General features: G+C 50.0%; 1 protein-coding gene across 5 annotated transcripts in view; it reads left to right on the forward strand.

Moving 5' to 3' along the window:
• The window catches only part of ABCG1 (ATP binding cassette subfamily G member 1), an 84531-nt gene that overhangs the window by 23192 nt on the left and 41402 nt on the right, over window positions 1–19937 (forward strand). For all 5 annotated transcript variants that reach the window (XM_082461118.1, XM_082461119.1, XM_082461120.1 and 2 more), the window contains exon 2: window positions 917–1160. In XM_082461118.1, coding sequence (XP_082317244.1) covers window positions 917–1160 — 244 coding nt within the window. The remainder of the gene's footprint in view (window positions 1–916; window positions 1161–19937) is intronic.

Consider the following 19937-nt stretch of genomic DNA (forward strand, 5'->3'; position numbering starts at 1 on the left):
TTCTTCTGTGTTTTGGAGGTGCCTGAAGCATATTGACTTGTCCAGCGTTGCCAAGCCATTAGAAAGAATATTCCTTTCTTTGCTTAAATACCTTTGGTTCTTGGCTTATCTGTAACAGTTCAGTGGGCTCCCATGGAAGCTTGAAAAGCCAATGTAGCTACGTATTAGATATCCAGGTGATGCAGTGGAAGAGGCACCCGTTTTTTAAGGTGACTCATACCCTGGGATCACTTCTGCCCCTCACTTGATCGTAGAGCTCAGAGCAAGTTCCTTAAAATAGTCTGTGCCTCAGTTTCCTTGTCTGTATCCCAGAGAAAAACAGATCAACCTTTCCAACACTTCAGTGCTATTATGAAGATACAGTGAGAGAGGAGAGCTGTAAGAGATTTGGAAAATTTACAAGGAGAACACAAAGGCCATCTCCTACAAGCCCCATCGGTCCAAGTGGTATCATTGCTCTTGAGAAATGTTTATGAGGTTACGCCAGGAAGGGACTAAAAGAGCTCATTGTAAAGCTTTTTTAGTTGTGCATTTCTTAGCAGCCTCATGCATTTTCATGGGATTTTTTTAATGAGTGGACTGTAGGTAGATCATTTTTAGGGTGGCTGGTGTTTCATTCTTTGAGACAGGTGATGTGTTTATCAGTTTTATGATCAGATGTTATGATTCCTAAATAAGACGGTAGATCATAGTTTATCTTTAGCACGTTTTTAGTAGAAGAATAAGTGAGGGCTGGGGAGGAGGATTTCCTCTAGGTGAGCATTCTTCCTGTGATGCTGAGGGCACCGTGGAGGGTGAGAAGCATTGATCGATGACTCTGACTGATCGATGGCCCTGAGCCTAATGGTGAGTACCTGTGGTCCTTCCCGTGATGTAACTTATACCTGCCCTTGGTGCTTCCTCCCCATCTTTCTAGAATGGCACCAGTTACTCTGCAGCAATGACAGAGCCCAAGTCAGTGTGCGTCTCTGTGGACGAGGTGGTCTCCAGCAACAGGGAGGTCACGGAGACGGAGCTGCTGAACGGACATCTGAAGAAAGAGGACAACAATCTCACAGAGGCCCAGCGCCTCTCCTCCCTGCCGCGGAGGGCGGCTGTGAACATCGAATTCAAGGACCTTTCCTACTCGGTCCCAGAAGGCCCCTGGTGGAGGAAGAAAGGTAGGGCGGGGGCTACTGTGTGCATCCAGAGGCGCAGGGCACCTCGGAGGAAGGAACAGGTTGTTTGGGAAGATCTGGGTCTGGAAGCTGGGGGGCTGATTTCTCTTTCCAGACTCTGGCTCTGCTGTGGCCAATGTATGTAATTGCTTTATGCCCGATTTTTCCTCACTTATGATATGAACAGATCAGATTAGATGACTCAAGATTCACAGCGTTTGTTTTTTTTTGACTGAAGTATAGTTGATTTACAATGTTGTGTTAGTTTCAGGCGTATAGAAAAGTGACCAGTTATACGTATATATATATATGCACTTTTCCAGATTCTTTTCCATTATAGGTTATTACAAGATATTGAATATAGTTCCCTGTGCTATACAGTAGGTCCTTGTTGTTTATCCATTTTATATATAGTAGTGTGTATCTGTTAACCCCAAACTCCTAATTTATCCCCCCACCCCGTTTCCCCTTTGGTAACCATAAGATTGTTTTCTATGTCTGTGAGTCACACACTGGTTCTTAAACTCTGATATGATCACAGACTTTGACCAGGGTCCATGTGTGCTGGTTTCCTGTCTGCACTCGGAGGGTCCTCTTTACTGGATGCTGTTAATGTTAGTCTTTCGAGATAGGACTCTTTTTTTAATGTTTCAGAGCAAAGTGGAAGCCAGGTGTTTCCTCCCAAGCTTGAAGTGTTGAAAAGTAACCAGTGACCTATAGTAACCTCTCTGGAAACCAGTCACGTATGTTTACAGATCTTGAAAGGACTGTCTCATGGGGGGCGTTGGTGGGCTGTCCATAAAAACAGAAGAGATGATGGAGCAGGTGGGACTCGGAGGTCTCGGGAGAGCCGCACACACAGGAGTTTGCTGCCAGCCTGTTGCATGTTAATGGGAATTGATGACTGGTGGTATTTTGAGTTTTCTTAGCAACGTGGATGCTCCTTTGCCAGCTCTAGATTTTCAAAGTGTGTAGAGTTAATGCCTCCCTGGGTTGGTATTTCTTTCTCGAGCCTGACCGACTTCTTCCCGTGGAACTCACCCCTCATCCCCCCCTGCTCCGTGCACCCTCCATCTGTCCATCTTTGGGGGGGGGGTGACTGGGAGAGGACGTGTTACACATCACCCAGAAACAGTGGTCCTCAGTTTCTAATGAATCATTTAAAACAACTTGAAAATCTATGAGGAATTTGGAACAGTGACTCAGGTACCCCCGGAATATCCTGGAATATTGGGGTTTAGAGCTCTCAACTTAAATCTAGATTCAATCCTTCCTTTTTGAAGAAGACCCACCAAGACTCACTTGTTTACTTTTCATCTTTCTGCCCCTTTTTGCCTTCATTTTGCTTCCTACTCTCTTGACGTGAAGCAGTTGAGACGGTTGGCGTGGGCACCCTGGAATTCCTTGGAGCCATGATTTTAGAACCTTGATTGACTGGTCCCTGGGACCTTCGAGCCAAGCTGGTTGTGGGATGATTTTGTGTCTGTTTGCACAAATGGGAACAGATCCCAAACCTTCTCAGCGGCTGATACTACAGCATTGTTATCTGAGACTCAACATTTTCAGAGTGTGCCGGCCTGTTTTGTTAACAAAGAAATTCTGTGAGAGGCTCAGGGTTGGGCCCATTTGTTTGAGCCTCTTGAAATTTCAACATAAGATTCCAGCCTTTTCCTTCTCCACTTGAACAAAGATCTTACCGAAAAAAATGCACTGAGTGACCAGGAGGGTGTTGTGAGGTTTTGGCCTGATGTGTCTCTGTAGATAAACTGAGGCAGACATGTGGGCCACGTGGGCAGGTTTCTGTCCACGTGTTACGTGTGGCCTTAGAAACGTGGTCCTGATGCTGAAAACGCTTGGATGGGTATCCTCTCAGGTGAAGGCTTGAAAGGCAGAAATGCACATGTTTGAAAACCATGGCAAAATCTTGGTCTGAAATCCAACCCAGCAGGTGTTCACCTGGGGCTGGCAGGTGAAGAATATCATTTCCTGGTCAGGTGTGCAGCTTGCCCACCCTATGTTCTCTACATGTTAGAACTGGTCACACTGATTGTCAACGGCGAAGGCCTCTTAATTAATGAGGGAGGGGCCACTACTGTCCATGGCCGGTCGCCTCCTAGGAAGCCCCGCCCAGATGGCTGCCGGATAGACACTTGCCCTGCAGTAACCTCTGTGGGCTCAAGCAGGGAGGAGTAGAAAGTGGGCCCCAGGGACCTGCCTGTGAGTCAGAGATGGCTACGGCTGGAGAGGAAGTCGGGCACCATCAGTCTGGTGTGTCCAGGTTTTTGGTTTCTCAACCAACGGGGCCTGACTTCTCTGTCTGGCTTCCTCCTGGCCTCTTTCTCCGCCCCAGCGCCTGTGTCCACTTCCCTCTCTGTGCCCCTCCTCCCGTGCCGCCCATCGTTTCCTTTGTTCTTGGTACCCTCGCAGTTCATAATTTAGATGGTTTATCACTCCCGCATACCTTGAGGGTGTGGGATACTCATCCACCTTCGCGCTGAATAGAAAGGAGGCCACGTGTGAAGGGCTTGCCCCGAGCCTGCGCTGGGGGGTCGGCCGGGGGCTGGGTGGTGGTTTCCGACTCTGTGATCCAGCTTGGGCCCCTGGGCAGCGCCTGGTGCAGGGCCTCAGGGTGCCAGGGTCCCCACGACCATGGGGAAGCTGTGCTCCTTCTCCAGGCTTGGTGCCCACAAATGCTTGCCGAGCTGGCAAGCATTTCCCTTTTCTCTTGGTGGCAGTTTTATATTTCGTGTCGCCTCTGTGTGATGCCCAGCGTGATGCCAAGTGTGACCAAACTTTGGGGCAGGAGCTTTTGTTCTTACTTCTCTGACCATATTCTGTTTTTCTGTCTGTATCAAGTCATTAGTGTTTTTTTTTTGTTTTTTTTAATTCAACTTTATGTGCTGAGCTCATTGTAATGACCACAGTGAAGTGTGTAGTGAAGGACAAAGGAGCCTGAGGGCTGGAGTGATTCGCTCAAGGTCGGAGCCAGCAAGGTCCGCCACCCAGCCGTCGGATTCCTAGTCCAGGCGTCTTTCCATCACGAAGACACTGGGCCACTCCAGTAAACTCTAGGAAAGCCTTTTTCTCCCAGAACATGGTGCTACAACACAAACTCAACACAGAATGCTGTAGCAAAGCCTGGCACTGGGATTAGAATAATATTAAAAACTCCTACACAATTATTTTAAAGAAAGAAGACGGAAAAAGAGAGCTTCATAATCCTCAGTAGAAAGGTCATAAGTGACTCCATAGCAGTATTTTTAAGAAGGCAGTGTCAGGCACTGATTCTTTATAATTCTTGAGCTTGACAATTGCCAGGCATTGACTTCAGCGTCTAAGAAAACATCTTGTATTTTCAATTGTAGCTCCATTTTCACCATATGATTAATGATGTCTTGAGAGGAAAAACTGGATCGTATAATAGATTCCTAGTAGACAACATAATTGTGAAAGGAACTGTTCTCAGGAGGAAAAAAGTACACCCCAAGGATCATTTCCCTGGCTTCTGATACAGTAATGACTTTCCCTCAAGGAATTCACTCACGTAGCCTAAGTTGATGGGACAGATGATTTGGAACAATGTGGAGTCTGGTGCCGTTACACAAACTATTGTGTCGAGGGACGTAGGGGAACAATCTGGTTTGATTGTCCTCACTCACCACAGTGTGACTTATTTTTGAAAGCAGCTGTTGCTGCCTGGATGGTAGACACTGCGTTGGTGTTGGTAACATTTAGGACCCCTTGTGAAGAAGAGAATCCACGTTGTGAAATGCTGAGGTGGAGCGGAGAAAATTCTACACTCAGACAGCACTCTCTGTCTTTCAGAGCTCGCCCACACAGTGGAGTTAAGGGGGTACTCTGTCCCCCAAGGAGACTGGAGCCATTTCCATTTATACAATTCAAGCAGTCCTTTGGTCCAGTTGGCTCAGGGGCCAATTCTGTCCTTCCAGTGTGTGGAGTACACGAGGCTCAGAGATATATCCCGGGTCACAGGAGCAGGGGAGGTGGGACGTGAAGGCAGGTCTGGGGGGCTTGAGGCTAGGACCTGACAACACACCTAGTAAACATCCGGCCCTGACGTGGGCACACAATGGGACCATGATGGCACGGATGTGCCTCACCCCATTTTACAAAACCACTGGGGGTGGCCTTGACTGTTACCTCTGACTCATTTCCCCTTTAATCGGCCTGCTTGGATGTCAGTCACCTCTGCCTTTCACAAGGACCCATATAGAGGTTTCCTAATCCCATGGAGACGCTTGGCTGTCCTGTCTCCTCCCCAGGGAGGTGAGGCTGGCATGTATGGCATGCTTTGCACAAACAGGTGACATGATTCTTAGAAATGAAATAACACCTCCCAAGATTACCTTGTGGGTTGAGAACAAAAGTAATCATATCTGAGGGTTTGGAGAGTTTTCTTTACTCTTCCCCAGCCCGGCTGGGGCCTCAACACAGTAACACTCCAATGGAATGGGACAGTACCTCCTACTTTGAAACCGGACCCTCCAGCCTCATCCTTGCCAAATGCCAGGGTGGAGTTAAATATTCTGGGCAGCCCCACATCAGATTATCTGTATTGGTTTGCTTTGAGCTATAAAAATGCATTGGAACACCCTTCTCAAATTGAAGTTTGCTTTCCCTTAATTTCCATGGCAATTTCACAAGGCCTGCACTGACAGCCTGGCTAAAATGAGTAGAATGTGCCATTAAAATCCCTTGCAGTGATTCCATTAAGGGAAGACTGGATTCCAACCCAGCGCTGGGTGACTTGATCCAAGCGGCTGGGACAGGGGTGGAGAGGGAAGGCCAGAGAAAGGGGGACTATAGAAATCCCAGAGCAGAGAGGGGGCTCCAGAGGGTAGGCTGCTCAAGTGCAAAGGTGGGTTTATGCTCCCCTAGCATGAATGAATTACTTTTGTACTTCTTGGAAACCATCATGCTAGGGTGGGCTTTCTTTGGGGTGCAAAGGAAATGGCTTTTGATACTGTGCCTTTGTCTCTATTTGAGGCTGTGACTGGTCTTATAGTGCAGTGTGGCAAACCTAAACCTTGCTTGCCAGGGCTCCCTGCTTGAGGCTGGGGCTTTACAGAGCCCAATGACCCCAGGTCACCTTGGTGAACGCAGATGGCTGGCGAGCTCCTCCCATCCCCTCCGGGGCCAGTTCTCAGGCTCTCAGTGGCTTCCTCTTAGGCCCATTTGGTGATGAGGTCTTCTGGAATAGTTCTGTACCTCCATCTTATATGCTCTGAAAGAGGCTTTGAAAAACTGTGGAGGATGGGCTCTCAGGACAGATGTATGTAGTGTGACCATCTACAAAACCACAAGGGTTTGCTAGTTTACAGGCAGAACTTGAACATCCAAGGGATCTAGGCGCCCCTTCTCCAGCCAGCCCCCTCTCTCCCTTGGAGCACGCTGCATGGAAGCCAGGCCGTCACCAGTTGGGACCTGGAATCAGGGGTGCGTGACTCAAGTGTGGCTCGATCAGGCTCAACAGCCCCCGTAGACACGGCACAAGTGGCCCTGCCGACACTCGCTCTCCTCCTTTGCTTCACTGTCAGGCCACCCCCGTCACCTTCTGATTGACAAGGCACAGTAACACGTTGCTATTTTTCCAGAGAGTGTGCCTGGTCTGGGGACATCTGGTCTCTTCAGTGTGACTTTGCAGGACTGTGTTCTGCTCAGTGGGGGGTTGGTGTCACTGTATCACTTTTCAAGGACATTCTCGGACACTCATTTTCACCTGCTGGGGGGGGGTGCCCTCCTGCCTTCCTTTAACACCCCAAATATGCTGACATCTTGAAAACTTCACATGCCGGAACTAACGTCCTCTCTTATAAACCAGAACCGAATCCATCAAGGCCAAGAAATAACACAGGGTGACATTCTGCTGAACACGAAACCATTTCTTTTGTCTATCAATTGGCAGAAGAAAATGTTTAGTAACCATACACCTGCTCTATTTGAGTTTAGTTCTAGAGTCAACAGATTTGCTTATTTAAGGAACACAGGTAACCACGTGGGTCAGATTAAAAAACATTTGGAAAGACTGAACCGTACAAACCAGGGGTTTGTAGAATGGAGGTACATGCTCTATAAAACCCTTGCTGATGGAGTTCCAAAACCTCTATAGGAAAGCTTACGTTCAAGTAAAATATCTCTGATACTGAGTGTTTTTGCCCCTAATTTGAGAAGAGGCATCAAGAGGAGTTTTCAGAGTGAAGGATGGAGGCTGATGAACCTGCAGGGACCCTGCCTGACCCACAGCCCTTAGTTTTACTTCACACTTTGTCAGCTGTGTTGTCGTTAGTCACCTTTGTGCTTGTGGGGTAAATGGCGTTCGGTGTCAAAATTAAGACATGCCAGAGTGATTTCAAGACTGTGATTATGTCCAGCTGAGACATATATTTAGAGCCTGAATCTTGGAGCCCAAAGGGGCCTGGGAGCTCCCTCATCTGACCTCTCACCCGTGGAGCAGTCCCTCTCGCCCCATGACAATGGGCGGCCAGCCTCTGTCTGGGCAGCAGCCAGAGCCTGACATCTCCCTGCGTGGCCAGGTCCATGTTTGCACAACTCTCATTCTTAGAATTCTGTCTGTTGAGCTGAAATCTCAATTCGAGTCATGTTCATTTGTTGATCCAAGTTCTGCTTTTTGGAATTCTGCAGAACGCATACAATCTTGGTCTTGAAATGAGCTCACGAATTGGGAGGAGAAAAGCCTAACCATGTACAAAACAGGTACATCACGATCCAGGGCTACCTGGAAAGGAGGAAATAAGAAGCCTGTGGTTCGTGGAGGAGATGAGGCTGGAGTCCTGCTTTGGGAGTAGGTACCACAGTGGCATCCCTGGGGGCAGGGCAGTGAGCAGGGGCCCCTGCTGGAATGTTCTTGGTCTTGGTTGTGAACTGGTAAGGGTGGAGATCAACGGAAAAACAGAACCTGAGTGACTCTTTCTGTTTCTTTTACTGTCATAAGGTGAGCTGATGGGCCCCGACAAAAAAGTCCCTCGCCTTGATAGCTCCACTGCCTATCTTGAAAGCGAACCTTTTAGCAGGAATTTTATGGGATTTCTCAGTTTTTATTTCTTCCCTCCCACTTTTTTGGCGGGAGAAGTGTCTATTTATTTCTTAATTAAAAATAACTGTTTACTAAGCAAATGCTGTTTGCTTTAGCACATTGTCTCATTAAGTGTTCCCCGGAAAGCCACGGGGCATTATCAGTGTGGACATTACCCAGGAGGAAAGGAGGCTTAGAAGGAGACAGATCTCAGGTTCAGGCTTAGACCGCGAGTCCTAACGACCTGCCTCTCAACAAGCTCTGCTGAGAACCCTTCTCCCTTTTGTCATTTCGCAGGTCCACGTAAGAGGAAATGTTTTTCTCACCTTTTCTTTGCGGATGACAGACACAACCCCAGACCCCGGCGGCAGCTGGGGTGCCACAAAAGCCCTCATCTGCTGGGGAAGGGGACCCCCAGATTTCCTTCATGAGCTGGGCTGGGGGCAGTTTTGGCTTCCATCGTGAATCAGAACTCCGTCCAGCTGGCTGGGGTCTGTGCGGGGCGCCTCTGCTCGCCCTGCCTCTCCAGGACGGGGTTATCGGGCCCCCTGTCGTCCACCCCTACGTTCCTTCCAAGGGCGACCTGACCGGCTTGTCTCGAAGGAGCGAATTCATTCTGGCCAGTCCCCACCCCCCACCCCCCGCCCGCCAAGAGGGCTCTTCCGCCGGCTTTAAAAATGGAGTAAAAACCCATCTCTTTTCTTGGCCGGGGCGGACGCTGACTCTGCAGGCATGGGGCCCAGGGCGACGTTTGCGCTGTCCCAGCCAAGCGGCAGGGACACACCTGCTTTCAGATATAGATCTGGCTGAGGGTCCGGCAGAGGCTCCCTGGAGGTTTTCGTGCTCCTCGGGAATCCTAAATTTTCAATGGTTGAAAGAGAAGAGCACGGCCGGCCTAGCTGCGGGCCGGGCAGGTGCGCCCCGCTGCGCGTGCGCAGTGGCCGCCGGCGCAGCCACCGCCGCCGCCGCCCGCGCCGGGGTTACTACCGGTCAACGCTCGCGGGTAACCTCGGCGGCGCCGCGCAATTGGCTGCGTGCCGGGCGCTGTTGCTAAGCGCGAGCAGAGGATGCCGAGCTCCTAGATCCGGATGCTGTGGCCCCTCCGAGCCGGCCGGGGTCTCCGCCTACCCCCGACTGGGGCTGCCCTGTGCACAGCGGACCCCCGGGCATGCACTCCCCACTGCTCCAGCCCAGATCCGACGAACACCTGGGCCCGGAAAGTGGGAGAACCTTTCCGGTAGCCTAATTTTGCCCTGGAGGCATCACTAAAATGCATCTGAGGAATGGAGATATTTCGTACCCAGTGATTGTTATTTTGATGTCTTTAAGCATAATTGGGAAACTTCACTGGAATAGAAATAGCACATAGATATTTAGAAAGGCTGTCCTCAGGAAAGTGGCTGGCGTCCTGTGCAGTGAGTGTCTCAGTCCTTATCGCTTTCATCAGAATGGGGAGGCTTCAGGAATTTTCCAGACTTCTATTTAAAGTGGCAAGTGGGGCCATTAGGTCAGGTGCATGCCATTTCCTGTGAGACAACCGATACCTGAATCCTCATGAAATATTCTTGTTTTGCTTTGTTTTAGGTTCTCCCCGTGGGTGAAGTAATGAGAGGCAGGGCCTTCTGGTTTGGGCCAAGCAGATGAAGCAGTCAGCGTTTACAAATGACCAGGGTGGATTTTGGAATCCTGGAATTCCCTTAGGAATCTGAGTGGCAGGTCCAGTAAGTGGGCTGGAATCCAGAGTGTCACACTGCAAGGCTGCCGCTTCCCTGATCCCTGCTGACTCACTTCCATCCTGGGCGTGTTAGCGAGGCTTAAAGAAATAGCAGCTGAACTTTAGGTGTGCTTCCCGTAGCATCCAGTACACATCGTGTGTGTGTGTGTGTGTGTGTGTGTGTGTGAGAATCCACACATGCGATCATGAATATAAACGTGATTTCTACAAGTTGGGCTCCGTTCCAGCGCCTCAAAGGCCTGGGATGCCTTGATGGAACTGGAGGTGCCATGCTTTGCCTCTCCCTGGGAACCAGGGTCTTCCCTAGACACCCAGCAGGTCGGGTTCCTATGGGCTGAGTTTAGGTGAGTTATGAAACGTTCAATGCCATCATTCATATGGCTCCTGACCAAACACAAGGAGACCGGGAGCTAATGATTGTTCTTATGAGAATAGTCTTGGGTTTTACTTGGTTGCTTATTTGATTTTGTGATTGTACAGTTGACATTTTTATAAACCTACCTAGAAAGTATGGTTCTCAAATCTCTGAGACTAACTGATCTGAAGGTAGGATACAGGAATCAGAGATGGTGGTGGGTAACTTTTACACATAAATTCCCTCTTGTGTTTTCCTGAGGTGCTGCTGGTGAGTTGGGTGAAAAACCTTTGGAATAAAGAAGGAAGTGCACATTTATGAAGCTGAGACGTTCCATTGCTATAAAGAATAGCAGTGCTTATTGCCAACACAAGAACAGACTATATCCAAAAGCTGGTTGAAAAGTGGGGAGCTCTTAGATTTAATTTCACATTTCATGAGAGTCCCCATTGAGACTTGGAAAGGAAGCTTGTGGGTTTCCTGTTTCTAAGACCTGCATGTCGGCCTGTCCAGAAAATGGCTATGTCCTAAATGGTATGAGAGGGCGCTGTCTAATCATGGGCTTCTGGTCTACCCTGTAAGTTGTCACAAATGTGCTGCATGCCGTGGTTCAAACCCCACACCCTTTCCTCATCTCTGATTTTTGTCTGGCTTAGAGAGGAGGATGACAACTGTCATCTTGTCACTTTGTCTCTTCTTAAGAGTGTTCTTAGTTTCAGGATTGGATGAGTCTCTATAAGTCTCAAAGTGCTTAGCCTGGCCGAAAGTCTCTCTGTGGGCCCTTCGTGCTTGTCTCTTTTCTCCGCAGCCACTCTGCATGTGCCAGCCAGCTGGACCGCCTGCTGCAGAAGGGGCTGCTTACCCAGTATCTGTGTGTTCTCTGCCTGGGCCACACCCTCTGCCAGGAACCCTCCCTGCCTCCCCAAGCTGGCGGAAAGCCTGCCTTTATCCATCCTTACCTCCGGGGCCAGGGTCCTTCCTGGGCACCTCCCTACTCCTCTGCCCTACGATCATAGAACTCAGTGCATGATTTTATGTGTTTCTTCTTCTGAGCTTCCAAGCAGGGGCTGTGTCAGTCACCCCTCATCTCTGCCACCTACCCCAGGCTTCACTCAGAGTCGGCACCCTCTAGGTGTCTGCCAAATGAATGAATGAAATAACAAAAATCTGAATCACAGTAGAAGAGCATATGCTTTTACCCCAGAAGAGGTCTTAGGAGAAGTGGGGAGGAAAAGCGAGAGCCCCGAGGAGATGGAGTGTTTTGATCTTCCCTTGCTGTGTCAAGCCCGTCAGCCATCTCTGACTAGCCATGTAGGAAGTGGTTTCTAGGTGCTGCTTCCTTGGGGCAGCTCAACTGCTGGCCTCAGCTACAGCATCGTGGACGGGCAGGCGGGGTGCCGGGCAGTGCGGAGAGCCTGGATTCTGGGTCAGGCAGCCTGCTGTTGAAGCCTGGCTCCACATGGTTTGGGGGCCTCGGTTTCTCATCTGCAGAATGGGGCTGATAAGAGTGCCGGTCTCAGAGGGTCGGAGTGGGGAGTGACTGTGACCCACGTGCACACAGTGGGGCTCAATGCTTTTTAGTGTGTGGGTCAAAGGTCTCTGAAGGGTTGGGTTCTTGGCTTCATTAAAGATTTGGTATAATAAAAAAAATAAATAAATAATAATAACACAGCTCATGCACAGTAACTTACCCCGTCTTCCCAGCAACCGCGTGGGAAGGTTTGCTTACCCTTGCCCGGTGGTTCAGAGCAGTTAATTCCCTTACGCACTTGCCCAGCAGCACAAAAGTGCCGTCTCTTGCACAGCATCCGGGATCTCTCATCCAAATGCCTGGAGCTTCCTGCCCTCCCAGAGGGAGACAGCTGACAAGCTTCCCCAGAGTTGTTCTCCGAGAGAATTTCTATACTGTTCCTTCTCTACCATGCCCCTGGGTTTCCTGCTCATGGCAACAATTAGGACTAAATCAACCGAGCGTTTCAGAGATGTGAACAAATGCCTCTTGTTAAGATGCATGTGCTTTCGTGGACCAGCTAGGTAGAGTTTATTCTATCCGGGAGGTCTTCCAAGAGCCTTAGGTTACCACCCGAGGAGGGTTGCGTGGTCCAGATATTTACATGGAAGCATCTACACTTGTCGTTACTGGATGGAAATTTCCACCGTTGGAACGAAGCTCCCCACAACCTTACACTTTAGAGCTTGGCCTCAGGAGTGAGGTTTGTGTAGGTTACCTTAGGAGGATGTGAGATTTTATCAGGTGCCGTGCATTTTAGTCTGGTGGCTAGACTTTGACGACTGAACATTAAGGATGTTGTACCCACTGCTCCAACTGGCAGCCGCGGGGGTGTCGGTGGTGAGCGAGGTCTCAGCGTGGCAGCGGCATGGCCGGCACGTGAAGGCTGTTCTTGGATTTGCAGATATTTAACGTGAAATCCCACTGGCTGTAGTTTTGTAGAAAATGTATTTTCCTTCCTTTACAGTAATTCTGAATTAATGTGTACCAAGAAGGAGACTAAGATGAATTGAATTGTATGTGGGGATTAGTTAACATTTTCCTTCTTTCTCTCTCTGTTTATTTTAATAAAATGATTCCCCGTCTAGCGCCTTTTAGCAACATGCACTCAGCAGAGAAGGGGGTGGGGCTGGAAACGTGGCCTCCAGACTAAAAGAGTCAGGGTTCAAAACCCGGCTCTACCGCTTACTAGCTGGGCAACTGACTGAGTCACGTATCCTCCCTGTAGAAAGGGAGGTTATTATTAATAATAATAATACCCATCTTATTGGACCAAATATCTTGATACAGGTGAAGCTCTGTGCCCAACATGTAACATTTAATAAACAGTAGCTGCAGTCCTTATGAATGGTATTATATGGGATATAATAAAATAATAATAGCCTAGAGTCAACAGGATGTTATCATTCTAAAAGTAAGTTGAGGGTAAAATCTGAGGCTTTAGAAATAAAAGGAGTGAAGCTGCTGCACAGTTACGGTGAATGTTGACTTAGATGAGCGTTTCCTGGGCGCAAGGGAGGAGGGGGAGGTGTTCGGGACCTCCCGAGGTCTCAGGGCTGTAAGTCTTGTGTTAGAGGGAGGGTCCAGCCCTGTGTACCTGCCTTGGGCTGCGAGGCCCCCCAGTGGGCAGAGGAGGATGGCAGTGGTGTGACCAGCCTTGCCGGTGTCCCCACCGCCTTGTCATTGACGAGGGAACCGCTGCTGGAGAAGCGTGAACGACACGTTCAGAGTTCCTACGAGGGCCACTAGGACCCCAGGCTCCTCCTCTCTGTCCTGCATCCTGTCAAAAGATCCTTTGACCTCCCAGGTCCATGGGCATTTTTAATGAACTTGAAACGTTAAAATATTTCCTTCTTTCACGCATGTGCCCTGCAGCGTTGTCTTCATCGAGAACGAGGTAGTGTCATCAGAGAGAAATCTGATGAGCTTGGAGGCTGTGGTGTGGGGATCTTGCAACCAGGGCTCACATCCGGCCCAGATTAAGCCTGCTAGGCGTCTCTGGGGACAGCAGACGGCCGTGACAAGTGGACACCACACTCGCACACGCAGGGCAGTGCGGGGTGAATCTGCTGCTCTGGGACTTTGTCAGCATCGCGGGGGTGGGGTGGCCACGTGGGCAGACTTCCCAGCGGGAATCGGGGGCCCGGGGGCCTGCAATGGCCAGGAAGGGGCACGTGGATCTCTGAGAGCCCTGCCCACGTCCAGAAGTGACTGGACGCGGAATGTGAGCCGGACGACCCGGCTGGGCCACCAGGTTTCATGAAAACCTGTGCAAAGTGGGCCTTCTTGGTTCACATGACGTCAGTGAGCTTGCTGTAGACTGAAGGGGGACACATCAGAGCTGTGTTTCTGGGGGGAGTTTGAAAATCCGTAGGGTTTGGTAACGTTATACTGTTTGGTAAATGATTCCGTTGTATGGAGAAGGCCCCAGGGTGCTGTGGTCACTTGTTTTACAAACGTGCCTGCCATGGACAGTACAGCGGGGCCAGATACATCCCTAAGGAACGTGGGGCAGTGAGGTTTCATTTTATTTTGTGCAAAATTATCAAAGCATGTGCTATTCTTACTACTATATTTGGACTTTCTGCGTTCCCATGAGGGATTAGTGGCTTTTCAAAAACTGTATTGTGAGAGGGGAGGAGGGTGCTGGAGCAATTAAGGGCAGCAATGCCTGGTACCCAGAACCGGATGGTCAATCTGGGGATGGAGAGAAGTGCCGAGAGGTAAGGGGTGAGTTTGCTGCTGGGAGAAGGCCGACCTCTCGGGGGGCTGTTTCACACCTCACACGTCCACAGCTGCTCTCAGAGCTGGTGAGGGTGCGACGGCCCAGGAGGTGGCACTTTGGCTGTTTCATGCCCCCAGAAGCTGACGTGGCAGGAGTCCATCACAGTGAGCAGCGGTCCCAAACCGAGTGAGCACCAAAAAGTGGCCCGGAGGGTGACCGGTCCCCTGCCCTTCCCCGAAGCTCTTCTTTGGGGGTCTGAGGTGGCAAGCCTCGGTGTGTCCTGCAAGTGCCGAGTGACACTGATGCCGGCCCGGGGACCCTGCTCTGAGAGCCGCTGGGGTAGAGCAGAGAAGCTGGCGGCCACTTGAGAACAACACTTGACCTTTTAAAAGCCGGAGCCAGAAACGGCCCTGCCCACACAGTCGGCTTCCCTGGGGATGAGGGTGGTGGGACAAGGAGGCAGACCTCACTTCGTGGGAGATGCAGGGCCAGGCATAGCTTCTGAGCCCCCCACTCTTTGGACTCGGGGAGCCTGCAGGCCCCTCCCCTCCACTGCGACCTGTAGAAGTTCACTGTCCCTCAGGGCGTCTCTGTGCTTCCAGATGCTGGATAACAGGGCAGGAATGCCTGGATTCAGCAATTTGTTTATTTATTCATTTTTGGCCACGCCGTGCGGCTTGTGGGATCTTAGTTCCCTGACCAGGGATTGAACCCGGGACCTCGGCAGTGAAAGCACAGAGCCCTAACCACTGGACCACCAAGGAATTCCCAGGATTTAGCAATTTATACCATTATTTAAGAGAGCACAGATTGTATTTTTATCTTCATCTGATCCAGAGAACCGTGTTCTAGGTACCCGTCCCTGTGTGTGTATGTGTGAGTGTGTGTGTGTGTGTGTGTGTGTGTGTGTGTTTATTCATGCTCCCTGGTTCGCAGTATCATCTGTGCGGGATAAAGAAGATAAAGTTTCCTTCTGCTTATTGCAAAACCTGGTCAAGCCCCCAAGTAAAGCTGTTTTGATCTCTGTCACTGTCTGACTTATCCCCTGGCCAGTTCCTCTGTGAAATCTGGGGAGAGGGCTGGTGGGAAGGGCTTCGCAGCACTGCCCAGACGGACGGTGGGAGCGTGGTCGGCGGGAGCCAGACGCGCGCACTCCTACCCTGGCTGTCCTCTCTCCTTGTCTGTAAACCTCCTTATCTTTGACTGAAAGAAGAATTGTCCTCTTCTGGCTAAAACCGCACAGCAAGTAGCAAAATCTTTTGCAGAGGCTGGAGCCTGCGGTCAGTCTGGGGTGGGGAGAGCACGGCAGGAGCAGCTGCAGGGCTCGTGGGTGATTAGGATGGGACACTGGACCTGAGCCTCTCCGTCCCCTCCCGGTGCTGTGTTCTGACATGAGCCTGTCTGAGCCCTTCTCTCGGTATTTTGTATGTAGTGATACCGGTCACTGCAGAATGAGGTCGGCATGTCCACAGTCCTCTGCAGCAGCTCCAGGGACCAGATAGGAAACACGGGCAGCTGATGCTGTCACTGATTTGCCAATCAATCGGCACATCCGAGAGGCCTCAAAAGTCTGTTCTCTCGCGCACCGGGTACGCACAGTCTAACGGCCGGCATTGTCTTACTTTGTGATCCCCACTCTCTTTCTGGCAAAGAACTGGAGCCTCTTCCGCGTCTCCCAGATGGCAGATTCTGAATTGCAGGGATAGTAATTCATGAATTTTAAAAATTCTACTTGGAGCACAGAGGTGTCCTAGTGGTTAGAGCATGAGCTGGGTGATTGGAAGCCTTCTTGCCTCTGTGCTGAAGGGAGGGCCTGTTTCCAGGAAGTCCGTTCCCCCGACACAAAAATAATTCTACAAAAGGCTTGGAAAACACCTGCTGAGAGCTGACTGTGACCTGCACCCCTGGGGAAGCACCTTCCCTTTGGGGGGGGGGTGAACTTAGGCAGAGAAAACGCCAAACTTGCTGGAGGAGCTTCAGGTTCAGAGAGAGTCATTCCGGGAGGGGGAGGAGAAACCAGAAATGTGGGCGCCATCATTTCCCGACTCACTTGTGGAGGGTGACCTCCAAGAGAGACTACCCCGTGCCTGGCAGGTCCTGAATCCCCCAGTCACCGGCCCAGCTCTGCCCTTCAGGTGCCTCCTGAAATTCAGCCCCATCCTAGGAGCTGACTTTCTGGAGTGTGTCCCCTGGGGCTGCCTCTGGGCCTCCTCCAGTGAATTCTAGACACCCTGTGCTTTGTACCGGAGGGTGTAGGATGAAGCCAACTTTAGGATCAGAAGACTTTTTTTTTTTTTTCTGGCTGCATTGGGTCTTCGTTGCTGTGTGTGGGCTTTCTCTAGTTGCAGCGAGCGGGGGCTACTCTTCGTTGTGGTGCGCGTGCTTCTCATTGCAGTGGCTTCTCTTGTTGCATAGCACAGGCTCTAGGCTTGCAGGCTTCAGTAGTTGTGGCACGTGGGCTCAGTAGTTGTGGCTCGAGGGTTCTAGAGCGCAGGCCTAGTAGTCGTGGCACACGGGCTTAGTTGCTCTGCGGCATGTGGGATCTTCCCAGGTCAGGGCTCGAACCTGTGTCCCCTGAATTGGCAGGAGGATTCTTAACCACTGTGCCACCAGGGAAGCCCCAGGATCAGAAGACTTTTGAAAGTCCATAGATGGAAGAACCAAAGAAAAAGGGGTTTATGTAAAAGCTTGAGCCTTTCCGTTGGTTTGTGTATAAGCCTGATTCATAAGGGAGACGTTGGTCTGGGGTTTTTGTAGTCATAAAAATTATAAAGACACCGGAAATTGCATTTTTCTCCAGTTGACTTTAGGCATTCGGGCCAGATAAAGGGATTACCCAATGAGGGAAGCAGGACACCTTCATCCTGATTTGCTTCACGACAGTGACATTGCCTGGGCGAGGCGCTCTCGTGAACACTGGGGTCCCCTCATTTGTAAGCTGGGCCACACATTCTGCAATCCGGCACAGATGAGATGGCCAGCCAGGGAACAGGACAGATGGCAAAGCAGAAGCAAAGACAAGCCGAGTCCCCTCGTGGGAGGGAGGCATGGAGAGATCCGGGGAGAGGGAGTGGGCTGGACAGGTGGGCGGATGTCCCGTCAGGGCAGGGACGAGAGTGGCTCAGTGGTTCCCCGTTGGGTGGGAACTAAGCTCACTGGCCAAACTCTGGGGGAAGCCAGGCGATCCAGCATTTCCCGTCTGTTTCTGAGCACCCCCTTTCTCGAAGGCACTTCCACATCTGAGCGTCTTGTTGGAGCTCTGACTACTGGCAGACGGGGCTCAAGGCGGGGAAAGTGCTGGTGAGGCAGCATGAGGCACCTTGCCTGCGTCTCGTCCACAAAATGTCCCGGAATAAGATCAGGGACAGCATCCCTGGGCAGGAGCATCCCAGAGAGGCCAGGGCAGTGGGACACCTGTCACCGGAGGAGGTAGCAGCTCTGGGAGGGGGGACAGGAGCCGATGGCCAGGGGGCAGGAGGTCGCTGTCTCACCAAGTAGCTCCCACCTCTGGGCAGCTCACTGGCTCACCTGTCAGCTTCCAGACTTGGGAGGTGGCAGGGACTGAATTTGCCATCCAAGCACTTCCGAGGAATTAATATGGGGATTTTTAGAGGCTGTTGCTCGAGGGGGAACATAGTCATCAAGGGATGTAAGATAGCTTTTAAAAGGAATTATTACTATCGAGACATTTTTCACCTAAGATACTGGCAAAGACAATAAAGCTGTTCTAATAATTTGCCTGTGAATGAATATTTTCATAACTGAAGCTCAGTCCAGTGCAAAAAGAGTAAACAGAGCTGCTTTGGCGAAGAGAAAAGTCATCAGGCACGGCTTTTCCTCACTGACATAAAGGGATGAAATACAACTCCATGAGCTTTTTAGTTTCTTTTTCATAAATTTGCCTTGCAGAAAGGAAGAAATGTAACTTCAGGATACAAGAGCATGTGCATATATTTGTGCTTGTATTTATGAATACATTCATGTGTGATTATATTTATATATGAGTATTTTTTTAAGTTAGGAAAAGCCGTTAAAGATTCCTGTAGTTCAGTCTTCTCATTTTATAGATTAGAAAACCAAGTCGCAGGTTGAGAGATTTTTGGTTTAAAATAAACCAGCTTTTGAGATCAAGTCCTATTACTGCCACATCTAAATTTGTGTCATATACATGTATTTATTTTGTTCTGAGTGAGAAAGTGAAATATTGATGATTCTCCTGTCAATACTAAAGCCTCATGTAACCAGATTAGGATAAGTCAAAAAAAATCAAACACCTAGAATTACAACAGAGCCACAAAGCTGTAACCTTGACCCTGATTTTACAATGACACTGGGGAAACCTTGTACTTCAGATTAGTCATGAATGTCTAAGGTAAGAAAGTGAGGGATTATAAACTCTCAAGAAGCAATTTCTAGCTGAGCCTTTTCCTACTTCTTGTTGAGTTTGCTTCTTTCTCAATCTGAGTAATTTTCAAGGTAGAAAATATTTGAATTTTTTTTCCATTTTCATTCTGTGGGATAAAGAATCTGTTTGTCATTCAACACGTTTTTATTTTAATTATCTGTTATAAGCTAAGTACTTTTGCTAAGTGTTGGGGTGGAAAACGTGGATGAACATGGCCCTCAATGAGTTTCTCTTTGGCACGGAGAAGGTCTCTGGGCATTGGGAGGGGGGACTTGGATGACCTGGGAAGACAGGGCACAGATGCAGTTGGTGAGGAAGAGAGTGCTGGGGACCGAATGTCCAGGGGGAGCAGAGGCCGGCAGCCTCTTTAGAACAGAAGGCGGGTGGGAGCCACAAGGAAGGACCCTGCTGAGGGCTTGGCTGTGGAGTTGAGATTTGGTGCTGGGAGAGGTCAGTGGTACCTGGTGATGGAAATGGGCTTTCCGGAGGCTGCCTGATCAGGGTGCAGGGTGCCTGGGAGGAGAGAGACTGGAGGCCCATTAAGGGTGTCTCACTACAATTCGGGTGAAGATCTTGGACTCGAGTGTGATGTTGACTGAAAAAAAATGCACGACCTAAAGGTTGAGAGCTGATTATTTGGTGAACTTTCTGAGGACTCATGCCCGCCTAGGAGGCAGCCCCCCAGATGGCTCCAAAGAGGTCAGGGGGGAGCCAGGATATAGAGGAGTTTTTGCAACAAAACCAGGTAGTTGGACCATCAAAAGATTACTGATAATTAAAGAAAACCAGATATCTCAAGTTAATACATTTAGCGCTTTTCTATGTATGGGAAGATGCTAGAGTCTGGGCTCATGGAAATCGTTCCTTGCATAGGCACCTTAGCTATCTGGGGCCAGCATCCCGTTCTTTCCCATCCTGAGTCCCCTCAGGATGCAAGGTTGGGGTCGCCTGCAGGGGTTGCTGGCTTCATGGCCACAACATCCTTTGTTTACTCAT

The sequence above is a fragment of the Balaenoptera physalus genome, assembly GCF_965194825.1.
Source record: "Balaenoptera physalus genome assembly, chromosome: 4".
Lineage (NCBI taxonomy): Eukaryota > Metazoa > Chordata > Mammalia > Artiodactyla > Balaenopteridae > Balaenoptera > Balaenoptera physalus.